At 40.4% G+C, this 19,820-nt stretch overlaps 1 protein-coding gene across 1 annotated transcript in view; it reads right to left on the bottom strand.

Moving 5' to 3' along the window:
• Positions 1–12,590: 12,590 nt before the first annotated feature.
• The window catches only part of AMPH (amphiphysin), a 115,936-nt gene continuing 108,706 nt past the window's right edge, over positions 12,591–19,820 (bottom strand). Inside the window, exons 20-22 of the mRNA XM_027744397.2 lie at positions 18,660–18,926; positions 16,261–16,362; positions 12,591–13,754 (exon numbers count right to left, since the gene is read on the bottom strand). Of these exons, the coding sequence (XP_027600198.1) occupies positions 13,647–13,754; positions 16,261–16,362; positions 18,660–18,926 (477 nt within the window). The 3' untranslated portion in view covers positions 12,591–13,646. The remainder of the gene's footprint in view (positions 13,755–16,260; positions 16,363–18,659; positions 18,927–19,820) is intronic.

The following is a 19,820-nucleotide window of genomic DNA, read 5'->3' as shown; positions in this document are numbered from 1 at the left end:
AGGTGGGATTTCTCTCTGCTTACCAGGGCCACTGTCTTCACACTCAGGCTTTTCTCATGGTCTTGGTACCCTTACAGATTTTAGCAGGCAAGAATGTATGTTTAGCTACCTAGCTTAAATGGTGATGTTTTGCAGTATAAATTTATATGACATCTGCATGCCCTCAGAAGTAATGAGCTCAATTTCCTGTTCTTACATTCTCAAACCGGCAAGACAGCCTTTTTCAGAATACGCTTTCTATGCATCTCATGTAGTTTACTATCTGATTTTTTAATCAAAATAGTGAAGACTCCTCACAACAAATGCAGCACATGGGTCTAAGTATTTTTATATCAGCTGGCATTAATCAGGCAAACCAGAATCTCTTTTAAAAAAAACATCAATACGGAGATCTGGAAACCTGTTGATGAACAGTCCTCTTCCACAGCTATCTCCCATCTCCACTGCTAACTCATCCATTATACATCCAAATGAATGACAGTTTACTGATACTAGTGCTCTTCGGGTTCTCTTTTTTTAAAGCAGAAATTGGTTGCAAGATATAATTTTCCCAGCACTGCAGAGTAATTCCCATGCCTCCACACTTCCTATTTCTGCCCCCAAAATTGATTTGAGTTTTACACCAAAAGTCCAAGGAATCTTCTTACATGTCTCAGTAGGATTTCAAACACACTCAAGTAACTGGAGACAGTCTACACACAGATATTTGTTTTCAGTCTTGCATCACTCCTAATCAGCTTCCTATGAGCAAAAGACTTTCTGCTAAGAAAGCAACAAAACAACCATTTAAAACCAAACCAAACCAAACCAAACCATAAAAAAATTTACTCTTTCTTCCTGCAAACTCCAAATTCTAGTAGGGGCTTCTGTCATATATGATATAAAATCATAATTATCATCCATAATGTATGGACCTTCAGAGAGCTCATAGTGTTAAATGACCTATTAGGTACAAGTCTGTCAACTAGCAAGTCTGACTTTGAATAGCTTAATCCAGCTCATTGTTGAGAACCAGCACATGGTTTTGACGAGAACATTTGAGCCTTTTTTGAGACATCAAGGCTCTAGAACAGGTGGAACTGAATTCAGTGTTGGTAGTTGGTCTAAGTTTAGCTTGGAAACTTTAAGTCAACAATTTCATAATACTTTCTGCATTGATACATCTGATAGGTGTATCACAGGAACTATGAAGAGAATGTAAAAGCATTCAAATGCACAGTAATCAATTACAGCGACTAGTAAAAATTTAGGTAGCAAGGACTGCCTTCCAACAGCCTTTTTGTAGATGCTTCTATCTTGACAAAATATTTACCTTCAGGGCTGGATTCTTCCTCTGCTCAAAACTTACAACTTGTTGAGACGACATGAAAATCACGTCAGCTGCCTTTCACCAAGGCAGTCAAGATGGGGAGGTGTGCATTGCAAGGAAGGAACTGTAAAGAAATGCATGAGTGCATTCATCAAATTTTAAGAGACTTTACGCCCATCTGGAACACCACCGCCATCTCACGTAAGTAAGGAATCTACTCCACACCTCAGTCACCCCACCCCATTGTTCTCTGCTGCATTGGAGACACCTGAATGCAGGTTCCCACATTCCCTAGTTCTTTGACTGTGTCTTTCTCCCTTCCTTCCTTCCTTCCTTCCTTTCTTTCTTTCTTTCTTCCTTCCTTCCTTCCTTCCTCCCTCCCTTTTTCTCTTTCTCTTTCTCTCCTTCTCTCTTTCTCTCTCTTTCTCTCCTCTCTTTCTTTCTTTTTCTCTCTCTTTCTCTCTCTCTTTTCTTCTCTCTTTCTTTCTTTCTCTTCATCCTTTCAGTTATCTGTATCTGCTACCATTCAGGTCAATACTCAAGACACGACTGACTTCAGCAGAGTCAGCCCAGCCCTTTTCTCAGACCATGAAACAGCCAAGGTGCAGGGAGAGCTGGTCATTTCCACTCCATCTGGAGTTGAACCAAATGGGAGAGCATTGTGGCTGTCTTCTGGCTTACTACAAATGCTACCGAGGTAAGGGGCTCTTCCTCTTATTTCTGCTTGGCTTTGGCTGACTCGTTCACCTTGCAAAGTGCTGAGCACTCTCACTGATGGCAAGTCAGAAAACAGTCTTCAGAAGGGACTCTACCTCCCCTCTGTCATGGTTTGAGATTGCCCCCCTGGCAGCCGGGGGGCCTGGAGGTGATTGGGCAGGCCAGTCTCCCCTGGAGAGCCAATCACCACCCGTCTTGTTCGCTCCTGCTGAAAAATCATATAAACACAACCGAGGGAAGTTGTTGGCAATCGGTCTGTCTGTCTGCTGCTCTGTGTGTGGGGGTGAGAGACGGCCCGGGGGTGGCAGGGCCCCTTCTTTCCCCTCTGGGGAAGAGGGGCCCTGCAGCCCCACAACTCTGCCTAAGCCAGGGTTGGAGGCAGCATTGGAGTGAGTGTGTTTGTTGTGAGGAAAGATACTCACAACATAAGGTAAGCGGGAGAGAGAGAGGCAGGCCTTGCAGCCAAGCCCTCTTCCCCCCACCCCCTTTTGCGTAGAGGGGGGCTTCTCCTTCCCTCTCACTTTAAAGTGGAGGGTAGGCTCGGCATTGGAGCCAAAGTGGATGGGATAAATGCAGCCTGGTGCCAGGGAGATAACCCCAGGCGAAATTGGAGACAGACCAGAGACAGGCCCGGAGGATGTCCCACTGCGATTTAAATGCAGGACAGCTGAAAACACGGAGGAGGAATGAAGATTCCAAGACGTGTACTGTGATAAGCTGAACTATAGCAGTACAGAACCGAGGTATGAGAGAGAGAGAATGACACAGCAGAGATGGCATGGAACCAAGGAGAAAGGACTCAGAGCTATCTTCTTGGACTTCGTGAGGAAGAAAGGACTTCAGCAAACAGCTGGAGGTTGGTGGGGCTAGTGTTCAGGTTCCCTGAACACTCTCATGAGAGAGAGACTGGGTACCTATCAGCCCTGAAGGGCTTTTCCTGGACTGAATTGAAGGAGAAGATTAAAAGGACTGATAGAAGTGTATAATATTATATATATAGTTGCTTTTAGCTTGTATAGTATTTATTTGTATAAAATAAATGTATATATACTTCCTCTTTCTCCTACAGAAGCCTCTTGCCTGCAAGTTTCTCTTCGGTGTTGAGATAAATTGTGGAAAGGGGTGGGGGAAGCCTGGAAATTGGATTTTGGATTTTTTTGTTGGCTCAAACCACCACACCCTCAGCAGTGAAAATCTCATTACCAATTCAAAGTTTGTGAAAAGTACCTGCTAGAAGTGCAACTATTTCATGTTCGATGCAAGTGCATCAAAACAACTGTTTTTTGTTTCATGATGTAGCACTTGGCTTACATAGCTATTAGACTTTTAAAGAAACTTTGCTGGTTTCCTGTATGAATAGCAAAATAGTCGAAAGTGGAGGCCTGTTGCAACTGGAAATGTTTATTGCTTTCTGAGTGGGATGAAAAAAAAGCCCCAAACCACTTATGTAAGTTTATTTTGTAAGACTACAAAAAGCTGTAGGATCAACAGCAGTGCTGCATTAGTTCAGGGCTTGTGCATCACTGGTGCTGGAGACATAACATGCTAGAATTTTCTTACCTTGACCACTCGTTCCATGTGAAGTGTAAGAGGCAGCATAGGCTGGAAAAAGAAGATGGACTGCTCTAGTAAAGATCCTGGTCTACCCTTTGGCTCTTTTTGGTTTATGTAGATGAACACAGGGTACACCTGGGAATGGAGTTCTCTGCAATTCAGCATCTGAAAAACATCCACCCTCTGATGCAAAGAATGATTTTTTCTTTAAATATTTGCTTTATAAACTAATATGCAATAAAGTACTGAATGCTTTGTTCATAAAGCCTAAATCTACACAGCTCTTAGCAACTCCAGAGGCATTGACTTCTCTGTTTCTCATCAGTGTTAGTTGTAAATAATATTCAGATACAGACCCCTTTTTTTGTTAATCTCACAAAGTGCTTTGCATTCTTTAGCTGTTGCAGAAAAAAAAGCTTTTTGCCTGTGGTTCTTGCATGTCCAGACAAAGAAGCTGGCAATTCTCCAAGCAAAAAGTTCATGGTGTTGTGCGATGTTTCCTCTGCAAACACATTGTCATGGCCAGTCTTCGCGAACGAAGATCCGGGAAAGGTCTCCACCCACATTTGTTACAAGCGCGCTGGTGATACAGGGCTTTGCAAATGCGGGTAAGGCCTTCGAACCTGCGCAATGGATTTTTTAGGTGAGACACGGTGTGCGCTGAACTGAGCCCACCCTTTAATCCTAAGGTTCATCTGCTGGGGCTGAGTGAGCTTGGATGGTGGCAGTGAGGTCCTCAGGATGTAGGTTTGTTTAGAGTGATCTTCTCTTAGATGGATGGCCTTACAGGGCTGATGAGCTCAATCTGCCCGAGTGCAAACACATTACAGCTGCAGTAAATAGCAGAGGTTAAGGGGATCCCACACTGTGCAGTGATGACTCCTGCTGACTTGGTTGTCCAGCTCATGCACCAGCAGCATGCAAATTTCTTTGTTTGGGTAGACAAGATATTTCTTTTGGAGGAAATCTATGAATCCAGTTAATATCAGACCCAGAAACGCAGATACAGATCAGGGGATGAGGTCCCAGGTGACATTTGGTACCAGTGGGTGTAGCTGAACTGAGACCTCCAGTTACTTTGCACATAAATCTGACAGTCTTCTGGGAGTGATTGAGCTGTGTGATGGAGGCTGCTCCTGAACAGGTAAAGGGCCCAGAGCACACCTGGAGGGAGAGAAGAGAGAATGTAGCAGGGATGAGATTGGGATTGCATTAAGAAATCCTCATTCCTGGTTTCATGGGGACATCCTCAAATCACAGGGACCCCATCCATGAGGAAGAGTGCCTGAGCTTTACTCCCTGCTTCTTCTGGTAAAGGCACAGAGTGCTGCACAATGTGAGGAGGAAGAGAAATGCAAAACCTTTTCTCCACTTTGTGGGTTATATTGCACACATTTCTCAACGATCACATAGGGTAATCAAGATATTTTCCATAAGTTCTGTGCCAAGCATCATTTGAATTTGGGACTTGGTAATAGGACATTGTAGATATTAAAATGCACGAGTGGGCCAGGGGACAAATGGAAGTGTGATATAAAACCAAAAAGAAATATACTCTGACATCATTAAAAATAACTAATAAATACAAGGCAAGAGACAAGCTTTGAAGGTTTTCAAGATGCCTATAATTTTTTCTAGTTCTCCTGTGGTTCTTCAGAAAAGGAAATTCAGAGATGCTGGGATCAGCATCTCAGGGTTCAACCCTAATGACACAAAAAACTGCCAAACATATACCTTGCCCCCTAAAAAAGCAAATGAATTGGTGAAGAGACAAGTGATTTGCCATGGTGGCTTAATTTCTTGTTAAAAAAGAGGAAGAGAGGAGTGTGTTGATGTCAAAACTTGGTGATGCCATTCACAAGTGCTGCTTGTACCTGGAAGACTCCAACCAGACCAGGCCACTATGCTCTTGTCCTGCCCATCAGGCACCTCCATCTTTCTCTGCTTTGCCCCTCTGTGCCAGGGTATGGCTAATATCAAGCCCCCTCATGACTGCCCTGGATAATCACAGGCAAGTGACTGAGGGACAGGTTTTTGAGAGCTGGGGAGTACCCACGCAGGTCTCTCTGGGAAAAGATGTGCTCTATTCTCTTGTATCCAGCCATCAAACCTTCCCAAACCAAACCCAGCTACACGCATCTTTGTATGAGCACCATCCTCCTCCCTGTCCTCCAGCCTTTGTCTGTTGTGCTGCCTGAGACTGATTGCTCAGACATACAGACAGCTAGCCTAGGCATTTATTAACATACTTAACACACTTGCAGATCACTCTGATACCAAGTGTGACAACATAACAGCAATAAGACATTCTCTGTATCACAATTTGAGTAGAAGAACATAAAAATAGGAACTATGTCCTTATACCAAGTGAGAAATGTTTTGTGCCCAGGATCTTCTCTTTTTCCACAATACCATTTCACCTCTTCCTGTGAAGATACTGCCTCATCATGGGCAGGGAGGACACAGCTCCAGGTGGCTAATATTCCTTCCATCTTATCAAATAAATCATAGCACAATAAGCAGGCATGGCTTCCCACAACCCAAGTAAAACTCCTGCACCACCCAGTGTCTGGGACATCAACAGTGAAGACATAAGTGGTGTTTTAGTGAGCAGTAAAACAGCTTTAACAGATCGGAGGGGTTTTATTTTTACAGTAAAAAAAAAAGGGGGGAAAGATTCACACACACTGTGTAATTGAGGTCTCCATGTGTTGTGTAGGGATGGTTCTCCAGACAACTTTCTCCTCCCAAGGAATGGCTCCACGTTCTGGCTGCTTCCTCCCTGCTAGCACAGGCATGTCTGTGAACAGCCTGGTGAAAGAGCGCTGCTGGAGCCTGACCTCAGCCCCCTCTCCCTATGCCTAGTCTTAGGCTAGTTGCTAAAGCTTGGACTTGCCGTGGTGGAGAATGCCCAGTGAGCTCAGCCAGCACGTAAATGCTTGATGATACCCAGCCAGAAACCACTCTGTGTTGAAGTGCCTGACTTGAAAAAAAAGAGTAATTCTTCACCCTTTCCCTAGTCTTCATCTGTTCCACTTACTGACTGGGAGCATAACTCCCCAGTGATATTGTTTCACAGAGATTACTTCTGAGAGCTAGGAGAAAAGGGAGCTGTGGAGCTGCCACAATAAGGCTAAGGGAGATGATAGGCTCTGCTGAGCAGAAGGAGACTCGCACAGGTGGCCAGAGGCACCGCTTTGGGAACCAGCCCTAAGGATATGTTTGGGGGGGGGGTCTCTAATGTGTCTCTGATGTGTCCATGGTTGCTTTTTCTGTCTTTTGTATAAAATGCAGAGCAATGCAGGCATTGGGTACTTCAGCATATTTAAATATTTGCAGGATCTTTTGCAGAGGCAGGGCATATTACAGAATCTTGAAGGATAATTTTTTTATTTGCCGTTTTAAAATATTTTCCCACAGTTAATAATTTAGCTATTTACTTAACCACAGGTAGACTATAAAATTATTTCAAGCAGAAGTAGCATATAAAATTAGTTTTTCCTCAAACCAACACTGTCACTTCAAACTGAATGAGCTGAATAACTTATTATTTGGTGCAGATTTACCGTGTTTGGTATACAGCATGAGTTTTAACATGTATGAGATGCAAGAACATGTTGATGTAATGATTTACAATGCAGCTTGACAATATAGTTTTCTGTCTTTGTTTGCCTGTAGGCTGAAGTAGCCAGTTACAAATTGCTTTTGCTTCTGTTATTGCACTGAATTTTCTCTGTGTGTCTGCAGGTATGAGACAACTTCAGATAATGAGAGATATTAGTGAAACAAACTCATAGCTGAAGATGGATCCAAATGACAGTTAATTTGGCAAATGCAAATTCTAGCATCTACTACCATCTGCTGGGTATAAAGGACTAAACCCCTCAGAAGCTCTTTCTGAGCAGCCATGTGATCTGTATAGCATCCATAGGCATGGATGGATGCTAAGAATTCCTACAGTACTCTGAAATTTTTAAGCAAAACAGTTGAACATGGGCCATTTTAATTTTCATGAGTTGTTTTTAGGTGGACAGTAGTGTGATATTCTTTCTTGGGCTGGGAGATACACCAAGATCCTCAGCATTTACACCGCCTCTCCTGTGAAACATATTATAGGCTTAAAATGAAGGGTTCTGAATCTCTACCAATGACTATGGACAATTTCCACTTTCATGTGTATGTCTAAGACACCTTGGGAATCACAGCACCATGCTAGGTATGGAGTCTGTCGGATTTTAGCCACTCAGAGAATTCTGCGTGACCCTGTCATTTGGCAATTGTGTGTTAACCTGTAAAGCTTATTCTCAAGGTGACATGTTTTTTGTTTGGTTTTTTTTTTTCATTCACTGACACACAGATGGATTCTTTCTTCCATTCCAATTCAATGTCTTTAAATTTAAATACTTTAATATAGACAATTTGGCTTTCCTATGAATAATTACCTGAATTAAACAAAGTATAGGAAATCTGGAGTACATTCACTGTCTCCATTATAGCATGTACCTTGGAAATGTAATAATTTAAGTACATAACTACTCACCTTTCTGGTGCTTTGATGTTCTTGGTCCAATTATACCTTGTACTGTAAGCAGTCTGTCTAGGAAAATATAGAGACACTATTAGTGATCTGGGGTTAGCCTGGCTTACACCAAAGCCTATGCTCTGATAGCACTAAAAGAAACCCCAGCCTCTTTTTTCCTCTGAAACCGGGTTGAGGACATAGAGGACTTTGCACTTGTTGACTCTCTTCAGCAGATGTGGGTCCCACTAACTCCTGAAGACTCAAGTTTTGATGGCTACATGGTACTTTGTAGTCCTCTGCATTGCATTTAGTGACTGTGGCTGGACAGAAATCCAGTGGTATTTTTACTACTGTCTGGGTATTTTCTTTCACTAAAGTTTTCTTTAACTGCTGTTAAGCATCTGAATATGGAGCACAATTCTCTTTGGGATAATTTCAGCTTTTCCAATTGATGCTAATTACATGTTTCTGCTGGTTACAGGAGACACCATTCGGAAAATGCTGTAGTTTTCCCCATATGATGCTTCTGTGCTGATTAAACAGGTCAGAATGAAAGAAAAACACAGATGTAATCAAAACACTGACAGAGACATGGTGCACAAAGATAGCATTAGAGCCGAAACCATGTAGATGAACACTTTTGGGAGTAAAGGGTTAAAAGTAGAAGAATGATGAGGAGGATGGTAGATTCACTCAAGTGACCTTGCAGCTAGGAATGCCCAAGGCCTGGAGAATAACAGTATGGAAAATCAAACATATTATGCCTACTGCTGCTTGTCTTCTGTCTGAGAAGTAGAATATCTGTGTAGAGATAACGCAGGTGTTTTGAGAGACTTGGAGACACTCTCACAGACATGCTTGAGCTCTATGAGAATAGAGAGAGAAGATCAAAGCTCAGAGATCATAAAAAGCACAGAGGAGATCAGAGCATGGTGGTAAAATATGCATGCATGAGCCCTTGATTAATCGGTGCAAACAGCAGGCTCACCACCTGCTAGGATGGACTGAGCCTGACGGTGTCTGAGTTCCCACTTTTGTGTCTCCGTCTGGGTCTTGCTTTGGAATCCTTTGGTTAGCAAGGTAATGAAATAAATTTACTCTGCATTTCAGCTGAGGTTTTGTGGTTGTGGCTGCCTGCCTGTGTCAACTCACACAAACAACTAAGGAAGGAATCTTTGAAAAGTGACTGTTACAGATCTATACATTTAGTGAGATGTCATGTCCAAAACCATAGTCCACTTCATATTCTCCAATTCTGAACCTGGACAGAGAATGCGCCATTTCCTAAAATTCTTCGTCCCAATTAAACAGGACTTCTTTACTTCAAAAACGACTGGGGTTTAAAGCAGAAGCAAAGGGACTGCCATGTCGTTTCACAGGCTTGCTTGCACCAAGTCCATTGTAGTTCTCTTATCTGCAACAAATGTCTTGCCTCCAGAAAATACAGAACTCACAGTAACACTGCTTGTTACAGCCAGCTGCAAAAACACCTTCATGCTCTTTTGCACTGCTTTCCCAAATGTGACCTTGCTTAATTAATTGAACTACTCTCTGCACTCGAGGATTGGCTTATCAGGTGGTGTTTCATCAACTGTCATCTTAGTGTCCTAGCTTCCAAAGTACAAAAAGATAGATCTTTTAAATCTGTTGGAAAAACTAACAAAAACCCCGATTTTGTACTTCAAGACGCAAACTGGTGTTTTTGAGCTACTGTGGTACTTATGGCTGCTACAGCTTCAATACTTGCTCATGCTCTGCCTGCACATGGGTGTGCAAGAGGGGACAGCCTTCTGAAGGGTCCTAAAGCAAGTGGCTGCTCTTTCCCAACGCCATCCATCCAACCTACCCATCACAGTGGCTTTCTTTTGATGCTTTTTTCCTTGAGTCAGCAAGACACTAAGTAGTTTTCATTAAGAGTGACCTTAATGAGACTTTGATTTATTTCAATCAGAACATCCTGGAATCGAATGCCATGCCACCTGAGTAGGACTGTACTCCCCAGTCTCCCCTTCCTCTTCTTGTGGCAGGGACAATTGCACTTAGTAGAAGAGATGAAGCGAGGTAGGGAGGGGAGGAGGAGGTGGAGGACAAGGTGAGAAGGGACAGAAGTGTTGTTCAGCTTATGCATTTTTCATTATTGATGTAAGGTTGTAAACCAGACAGATGAGCTGCAAATACATGATTTATTTGTTCACTCACATGAGATGTTCCTCCATCTTGAGTTATTTTGTCTTTCTTTCAGGGCCACACCATGCATAATCAGTCTGCTGGATCAGGAGATTGGATCCCTAAATCTTTCAAGGGTTTATTTTATGTAGAATTAGAAATTACATCTGCTCTACAAGGTTAGTACTATGTGCTCTCTTTGGCGTAAATAAATCTTTAGAGAAACAAAAAGATACAATGGACTACTGTTTCACAATCATTCCAAAAGCAAAAAATTCAGTAATTTGCAAAGTCCAATATAATGTATTAATCCAAAAATCCAAGAAAAGGGAGAAATAATTCTGGGCTAATATAATTTCAGAGGGAAAGGGTATCACTGGTATGTAACAGCAGTACATACTAGAAAGTATTTCCCTTGCTTGTCGTAGAATAAAGTTCTATAGATCACAGAGAAATACACTTACTGTGTTCATCTCAGGAGATGCAGACATAAAAGTGTCTGAGAGATAAGTCTGATTACCTAACCAAATTAGAGTAAGAAAAAAATTTTATACAAGAAAAAGATGTCAATCCAAAATGAGAAATATATTTCTATTCACGAGTTCCTTCTGCTAGAAGGGAAAATTAGGAAAATTAACATTCATGGCTAATTTATCAATTCCCTTCCTTTGACATCTATCATCTTAGTATATGGAATTTTGCAAAGAATTTTAAAGATACAACATTAATAATTTTCCTTATCCTTTCTGCAAGACATTTGTTTTGTGGCTCTGGGGTGCATGTGTGAGATGTGAAAACGCACTTGATGTCAGATGTATGGTATGCCATACACACAGTCACCTGCAGCACTTAAATGACACAGACATCATGGGCAATAGCGTGGCTTTTGGGACATTATCAGTATGTCCTGTTGCCAACAAATAATGACAGTCCTTGCAGCAAGATGTGGACATTTTGTAGTTCTTGAATTTATGTTTTTCTTTATACAGAGGTGGAAATAAAAAATGAAGAGTCAAGAGGTATTTCTGAAAAGCATGGCAGAAGAAACCATGAAAGGTCTTTGCTATAGACCAGAGACCTTTCCTGTCTATGTAAAATCTCAAGTGTGCTGCAAACACCTCTGTGGATTTGGCACACTGTGCTGTATCAAGGACATTAGAAGAATCAAGGCCAAGGGTGTTGTCTTTGATGTGGATACTTCTAAAACATAATAATGTTAACTGCACACAATTGACACTGGTTAAAGGAATGCTTTGGGTTGATCATAGTGTCCTTAGGGTTAGGACTGTCACACATGATGGTCTCACTTGATTGTAGGTCCCTTTCAAAGAAGTGGTGACATGGTGTCCACAGGGAAACTGAGATTCCATTGCCCAGTGTTGGTCTCTTGCACTGATCTGAAGAGCATCTATTACTGAAATGCAAGTGTTGAGATGCAGTTAAGCAGGAAACTGGCCTGAAGGTCATCAGAGTATCACTGTAAACCAGGTGAAATAGGTTATTATAACCACCTCAAAATGGTGCACTGGAGTCAGGAATTGTAACACGATAGCCAAAGCAAGTTGTGTCTCTGGAGAGATTCTTGGCCCTAGATCAAACCTGTTGAGGGCATCAACAGAAAACCAGAGAGCTTTCCTGTAATCTCCCTAGACTCACCGTGACATTTCAAAGCCAAAATCCCAGCTATCACAGTTGAGCCATTCAGCTATCATTAGACTTGCGTTTGAAAGCTATTGTATCCTGAGAAACAGAGAAAAATCAAATTTCTCCTCTTCGAGAGACACAACCCCTCATTTCTTCAAGTGAAATCTAACAGATGGAGTTGGAGTGGAAACAGATATTGTTTGCATACAAATCAAGCACGCAATGAAACTATAATGAAAAATAACTAAATTCTAAGGAAAATATAAAAGTTCCTAAATATTTGCAGCTTCCATTCCTCAGCAAACACAACAGAACAGATTCCAGATTCGTGGAGAACTTACTTTCCACATAAAATAAGTGGAAAAGTGAAAAATTACTAAGAGGTAGAGATCTTCAGTTGAGTGATGGTCAAGCACAGACAAGCTCCCTTCCTTAGTGGACAGATATTAGCTGGCGGTCAGAGTCTGGAACAGGAGGAGCAGCAGCTGATCTGGGGTCCAGACCTTTTGGAATTCTGGCCACAACTAGGGTTGAGAGCAGGAATTTAGATGTGCACCTGTTATGCTGTATTTCTTTGGAAAAAGAGGTATTAAATTAAGATTAGATCATATAATACAATGTATAAACAATATGGACTTCAGTGTTAAAAAACTTCGAAAGCACCACAGATGAAACAGGTTCTTTGGACCAAAGGTTTATTTTTAATGACACAGCACTGGAAAACATAAGTTACAGATGACTTTTTGATACAGGATACATTATATATCTTACTTTAAAAGGTAAGCTGCATAAATACATATAGTGAAAATATATTGTGTTTATTTCTTCTCAGAGATTAGTTCTGTTTCTTTTTTTAAAATGTATTCAGCCAATTAAATAAAAAAGTATAGATTAGCATCATAAGAGCTCCTCCTCCAGATTTATCTCATTGTAACTACTGCAGTGAAAGAGGAGACTGAGCCATGCCTTCTCAAAGGTTAGCAGCTTTGAACATGATGTTATTCATTATCTAAGAATGAAAATTTCACAATACAAACACAGATACTGTAAAATGTTTTGGCAATGGAGCAGCTAGTTTTGCTTTGAAATAAAACCTTTTCCTGTTATGCCAGACAGTGAAAGAGCAATGCATGTACTGGATGATACCACACAGCCAAAGAACTACCATGAAGTTGTGCAAATGCATATATAGCCATATGCACTTATATATACACATATAAGTTCTTGTGTATATATACTATGCATGTCCAAAAATAACACTGAAAAATGTTGCAGTAGTTAATTATTTTTTTTAAACACATGAAATTTATAATAGTTTGACCTCATAACTACAGGATAATTAATTAAATCTTCTGCAGTGCAACTCAATACAATACACTTAGTGCAGAGAAGTTAAGGTTTTGGTATTCAGGAAGCTAATTTCAGATTTCATGGAAAAGGACCAAATACAGGATCACCATAGCTCTGACAAAGCACAAACAAATCTTTCGCCACATACTTATAAACAAATAAGGACATTTCTTTTTTGTGATTTTTTTCCCATGTACTGCTTCAGAAATTGCTAGCTTAACTGTTTGCATTCATGCTCATTTCAATATATTCCAACAAGCTTTGTCTGACACCAGTCTGTAAACCATTAACAGCTTAAACTACAAAAAGATGGGCTCCTGTGTTTCAAAGAGGTTAAAAACCTACTGACTGAGCTTCATATCACGGTTCATCTGCCTGGGAGAATTATTCCAGATGGCGTGTGAAGTTCTCTGGGAAAAGTCCTTTATAACTATTTGCATCTCTGTACTGAAGCCACTCAGATTCCTTAATGCCAGTCAACCAGCCAGCCTCCTGAAAAGAAAAAGACAGTCTTAAATTTCATGTCAACCCCATTCCTCACTACGAGCTTCAGACTTGAAGATGTTTGAGTGACATGGCTAAAAGATTTGGTGCTTATAATTGTTAGCACATGGTATGGCCTTTAGCCCCATCTAACTCCTAGCTGAACTCAGTATCATAGATGGTGGAAAAATAGTTTTGAATCTTAATTTTTTCCTCCCAGATTTTTTTTTCTCTTACTCATGTATTAGCAGTCAGAAGAAATAACAGCTCTTGCAAACTCTGAAGTTACTATCTCTAGAAAATATGTAATAATTTTTCTAAAAACTCCTGGAAACCCAAACCAGAAGTTGACAAGCAAAACTGTAAACAAATCACCAGCAGTCCAAGCAACCAAAACAGAGATTTTTTTATTGGAAAGGACTGGGTTCTCTTAAGTGTGATAAATTCTACCTGGAATAAAATCAATTTGGTATTTTTAAAAATGATCAACCTAACTCAGTAACTCTGTATCTTTTTCCTTTTAAGAACAGGAGCCAGAGCAAAGCCATGACAAACAGAACTTGTAATGCAGTCATATTATTGCACAAACTGTACATCTGGACACAGAGCAGCTTGAACAGATCATCACATACACCATTGAGTCATTATTGCTTAGTGGCTGCATGTGCTGCAGTATACTGGCTGTCTGCCCCCAGATAAGCAGATCATTAAAGCAGATTCAGCCTTATATATGGCACTGGCTGGATACAATTAACTGGGGACATGTTTGTGAAGCACATGAAATATCTGAGAGATAGAGGAACTACAGCTCTCTAGAATAGGCAGCATAGGTTGTATGAAGGAATATACAGTTTTACTGGGTAATAACTTCAACTAAAGACTAGTGGAAAAAGCCACTGGATGGGACTGGCTTGCTTTAAATGGAGAACACAGGCTGATGTTACCAGCTGTATTAGAATTATGGCTTTAGATAGGTCAATTCTGAAGGAGAATAAAGACTAACAAAGAATAACAAAGATAAAACCCCTCTATATAAATCAAGAATTTGTACCAGTACCTGGCAAAAGACAAAAGTATTAAGCTTTATGGTGATGTTAAACATGAAGGGCAAAGATGTACTGAGTAATAAAGATATGAACAGAATGGTTTCAGAAACATGAATACATACAGGTTTATTTTCTCCATCATTGCAGACAATTTACTTCAATTAATTCTACTGGAATTATGATGCACACCAGAAGAAGAATATACTTCATAGACTCACCAAGTGAAGATAAAGCATATTTAACACCTAATATCCTAGGAAAAACAGTCTGAAGACAGAGATCGTATTTTGCTATCCTAAGAGCAGTGTCCTATTCTGCGAACACTGATAATGAAATCAAGTAAACTACTGATGAGGTAACACATAGCATAATTTGAGTAAGGATAATAGACTCTACCCCTATAAAAAGAGCTAAGTGCCTGCTGAATTAAAAGTATTTTGTGCTGAAATAAGAAAAAAAAACCCACCCCCAAAAAACAATTAGTTGTCTCCTGAATTAAAAGAATGCTCATCTGAGATTATGAACATTGATTATTATCTACCTTTGGACAGCATCAATCAGCAAAACAACTTCAAACACAGTCCCCAGCACTCATATGTGCTTAGGGCATTAGTATTTAGGCCTATTTTAAGAAATATTCTTCATTCAGAGCAGTGCTCTTAGCTACCTGATTAGGCAGAATCCAGTCCTCCACCTCTCAAACCCCAAATCAATGGAAAAATTTTCACCAACCCCACAGGCATTAACTGATGCCCATGGGGTTGCTGGTGCTAATAGTGTGCAGTACAGTATTCTTTAAAAGAAGCAGTGGCTAAAATCAATACACTTCACTGGAATTCAGTTTAACATATGGAATGCAACTGTTTAAATGTTCACCTGAAATACATTGTTAAAACAAAATTAGATGCCTTCAATGAAATCAAAGTGTTGTTTAATTCAGGTTCAGGCTTCCAGAGGGCAAAGTTATCTTTATCAGAGGCATAGCAGCATCACTATACCTTAAGGCTATAGGACAGCACAATCTGTGTATGTTCTCAGTGCTCTCTGTGGGTGAATTTGTATTATTTCTCCAAATCCACACATAAAAACTCTGAACGTCTAGGGAACATGTAATCAGTTCTACTGCAATGTTATGACAAAATTATATAGAACAACATTACGCACAATTTGTAAGTCATCCTCTGCATTTGAGTACCTCTGTATAAAATCAATTACAATGTAGCATAAAAAAAGCCCTAGAAAATAAGCTGAGGTCACATCCTGCTAATAGCATATATCTGGGACTTCAAGTGTAGTCAACTTTGCCATTTAGTGTCAAATGATACCAAGTAAAAAGCCAAAATTAAAATCTTTGTGTTTTCTTACAGGAATGACATTTTGAATATGCAGTCTCATTAACTATAATCTGTGAGAAAATAAAGTTGAGACAAAGAAAAATGTCAACAAAAGCAAGAACCACATGTTTTTACCTGATCAGCTGTGGTCTCAGAAGGAATTACTAGTACAATATCTCCTCGTTTTAAATTGAGCTCATCACTGTTAGCTGCCTCGAAATCATGTAGAACTTCAACCTGAAGAAAATAACACCAAACATATAGATGTGATCTAAGGGAGATATATTTTCTCAACAAAATTACCTGTTAGATCTTGACCAAAAATAAAAAAGAAGCCACCTTTATGCAAACATATGGCTATAGACAGGTACGTTCAAATTATCACAGAATCACAGAATGTTAAGGGGTTGGAATGGACCTTAATGATCCTCTAGTCCCAACCTCCCTGCCACAGGCAGGGGTACCTCCCACTAGACCAAGTTGCTCAAGGCCTTATCCAATCTGGTCTTGAACACTGATGCCAGGATTGGGGCATCCACTACCTCTCTGGGCAATCTGTTCCTGTGTCTCACCACCCTTACAGTAAAAAAATTCTTCCTAATATCCAATCTAAATTTCCCCTCTTTCAATTTGTACCCATTACTCCTCATCCTATCACTACAATTCCTGACAAAGAGTCCCTCTCCATCTTCCCTGCAGGCCACCTTCAGATACTGGAAGGTTGCTATGAGGTCTCCACACAACCTCCTCTTCTCCAGGCCTAACAGCCCCAACTCTCTCAGCCTGCCTTTGTAGGGCGGGTGCTCCAGTCCTCTTATCATCTTTGTGGCCATCTTCTACACTTGCTCCAACAGTTTCACATCCTTCTTATGTTGGGGACATCAGAACTGTACACAGTACTTCAGGTGGAGTCTCATGAGAGCAGAGTAGAATCATCTGCTTTGACCTGGTATAAATTGTTCATGTTGTCATTATTTATATCAAAGTTTTCTATGCGTTTCCTTGGAAGCAGGGACAGCTTCAGTCTTCCTAAGACCATCCAAGGAAAATTAAGGTCCTTTCCCAAGGTTACAGGATCTCAAGGCCAGATGATACTGCAATATCTCACAAATCCTGCCACTTGGACTAGTCCTGCCACCATCATTCCTCCTGTGTAAGGAATTTCCTTTCATTCCCCACTATCATTACGATATCTGAGAGAGAGATTTTGGGAGGATTTTGCAAATAAAATTCAGAAAGACTCCCAGGAACTAATGACTTCAGATTCTCTCACTGTCTTGTTGTGGCCACTGATTTTATTCTTCTTGTGAACATCTGTGGAAATTTGAGTTGGTTGTACGGCACAGGTCATCAAAAAGGTGAGTAACAGGAACCCTACTTAATGCTTGCCCTGGAAGGAGCTCCCACATACTGGCACATGGGTATGCCAAAAATATCTGCCTTTCAAAGGGGTGATTATTAAAACATTAGCATGATCAGCATGTCATTGTGAACAGACCATTTTAAGTAAATGCTATCGCTCCTTGAGAGAGAGTTAGTCTAATTTTCTCAAAGCACAGACAGTTCCATGTGAAATGAAAGAAAGTGGCATTGTGAACCAGATGGCAAGCATATACTCTGCTTCTCCTTATTTACATCTGACCCAAGAGAGTGTGATGAAAAACAAAAAATGAACTATGTCAGCATGTCTGTCAGAGTTACACGGTAATGTTCACCCTCACCTTAACATTACTCTCAAAAAAATACCTGAGCAATGAGAATAGACCAAGAAGAATGGCATACTTATGGAGTGCTATGGGACTAATTAGTCTGAACTATGTAAATTATAATAGGAAGTATGTAAAGTTCATCCATCCTCAAGGAGCTTTTCTGCTGCTCAGTGATTCTGAAGTGAGAAGAATTATCCAAGAACCTTGTGAACCAGGAAACCCTGGGGGTCTTGCCAGCCAAGGAAAGAATTTCTCTAATGGTTCATTAAATTTTTCTGTTTGATTACCCTAACAGTTTATAATTTTACTAAAGTTACAGAATGACATTTTGCTGTCATTATCATGAATTGTAAGTCCCATTGGTTTCAATAGAACAGTACTTCCACTATAGATTTTCAGGCCAGAAAAATGCCATTTTTTAATGTTCATAGATTCATAGAATGGTTTGAGTTTGGAAGAGACCTTAGAGATCAAATATATTGTTAGCATATCAAATATATAATTAGCATATATCAACAATATTCCTGACTAACTCCGTGGCAGAGCAGTTTTTTTCAATATATTAATTTACAGCAGTTGATTGGTGAGGTTAATGGTTTCTTGTACTTTGTGAGTCTTATAGCTACGTAAGAATGTGCACAGCAACAACAGTGTGCAGAAAATGTATCTTCTCAGACTTCATTTATGAAGCAACATGTGCATGTGTCTTGTTGATAAATTAAGTATCCTTTGACCTCAAGAAATCATCACACTACCTCTGCAGACAGACATATCCACAGAAGTTAGATCTAAAGGGATATCTAAAAGAAGAACGAAGAAGCAGACCTTATAGAGAAAGCCAGGTGGCATCACAGAACCTGCATCTTCTTCTGGAACAGGCTGATCTTTAGGCGGTAGAGATTGGATTTCTTCAGTAGGTTTCTGATCACTTCCAACTTGGGAAATTTCACCGGGAGAAGTGTCAGTGTCCTGAGTGCCCATCTCTGCTGTGGCATCTTTGGACTCATTCATGATGACTTCATGTTCTTCTCCCTCCCCTTCGTTGTTTGATGCCGGCTCTATTACTACTGAAGGGATGTTGCTGACCTTTTCCTGGGGAAAAACAAACAAACAAATGACTCACTCCCCTGCAAAGAAATGCAAGACTATTTAGTACTTTATTTCAAGCAGAAAAACACTATTGTTGGTATATTGAATGTGGCACATATTGGGATGGGAATTTCTTTTTTCTCCACAGTGGATTCTTAAGACAGAAAACAGTATTTGTGCAAGAACGTAAAGGAGTAATCCCTTCCCCGTTTTCACTGTTCCCCTTAGTTCTCTTAAGTCTACTTTCTGTGACCAAAAATTATTGCAATAAATAATAAAAGTGCTCTGTGGGTAGTTTGGGTTTCATTTTCAGTGTGCATGGAAATTAACAGACCTTTCCCCTCCACTGTGCTCTTAATTTTGGGCAGGTTTGGGTAAAGGCACTAGTTCCAGTAGTCACTGTCCTGTATTTCTCTGGAAATTCAAGTCAGCAGGATAATAGTGATACAAAGGTGATAAAAGGAGGAAACATGACCTATTTCTTTGACTGATTGAGGGGATTTCTCCTGATTTGCAGCCGTGTAACTGGGAGCAGAGAAAGCAAAGAGGCTAAGTAGGTAGCATCTCACCAGTAATGAAACCTAGTACAAGAAGCATTTAATAAGTGTTATTGGAGCATCCAACCTGAAAAAAACATGTTCACTGATCCCCTGCCAGACCATCTTATTCTGGAGCACAGAAGAAATACAACATGCAATGACAAAAGGTGGCAGCTGGTGCCCAGCTGTAGGGTCTGCTCTAGTAGATGTTCACCAGCTCCTCAGAAACTGCAGAACAAAAGGCGGCAGGCCAGATCTGCCTGATGGCTTGACCACCATGACTTACATAAAACAAAGTAATGCTATTAATATGACATGGTGCCAGGACACAAGAAAAATCCAATCCTTTTTCTGTCTA

This window comes from Pipra filicauda, unplaced genomic scaffold (genome assembly GCF_003945595.2).
Source record: "Pipra filicauda isolate LSUMZ 115617 unplaced genomic scaffold, ASM394559v2 scaffold353_size752799_pilon, whole genome shotgun sequence".
NCBI lineage: Eukaryota > Metazoa > Chordata > Aves > Passeriformes > Pipridae > Pipra > Pipra filicauda.
The sequence above is the reverse complement of the archived record's forward strand: the minus strand, read 5'-3'. Positions and strand labels throughout refer to the sequence as shown.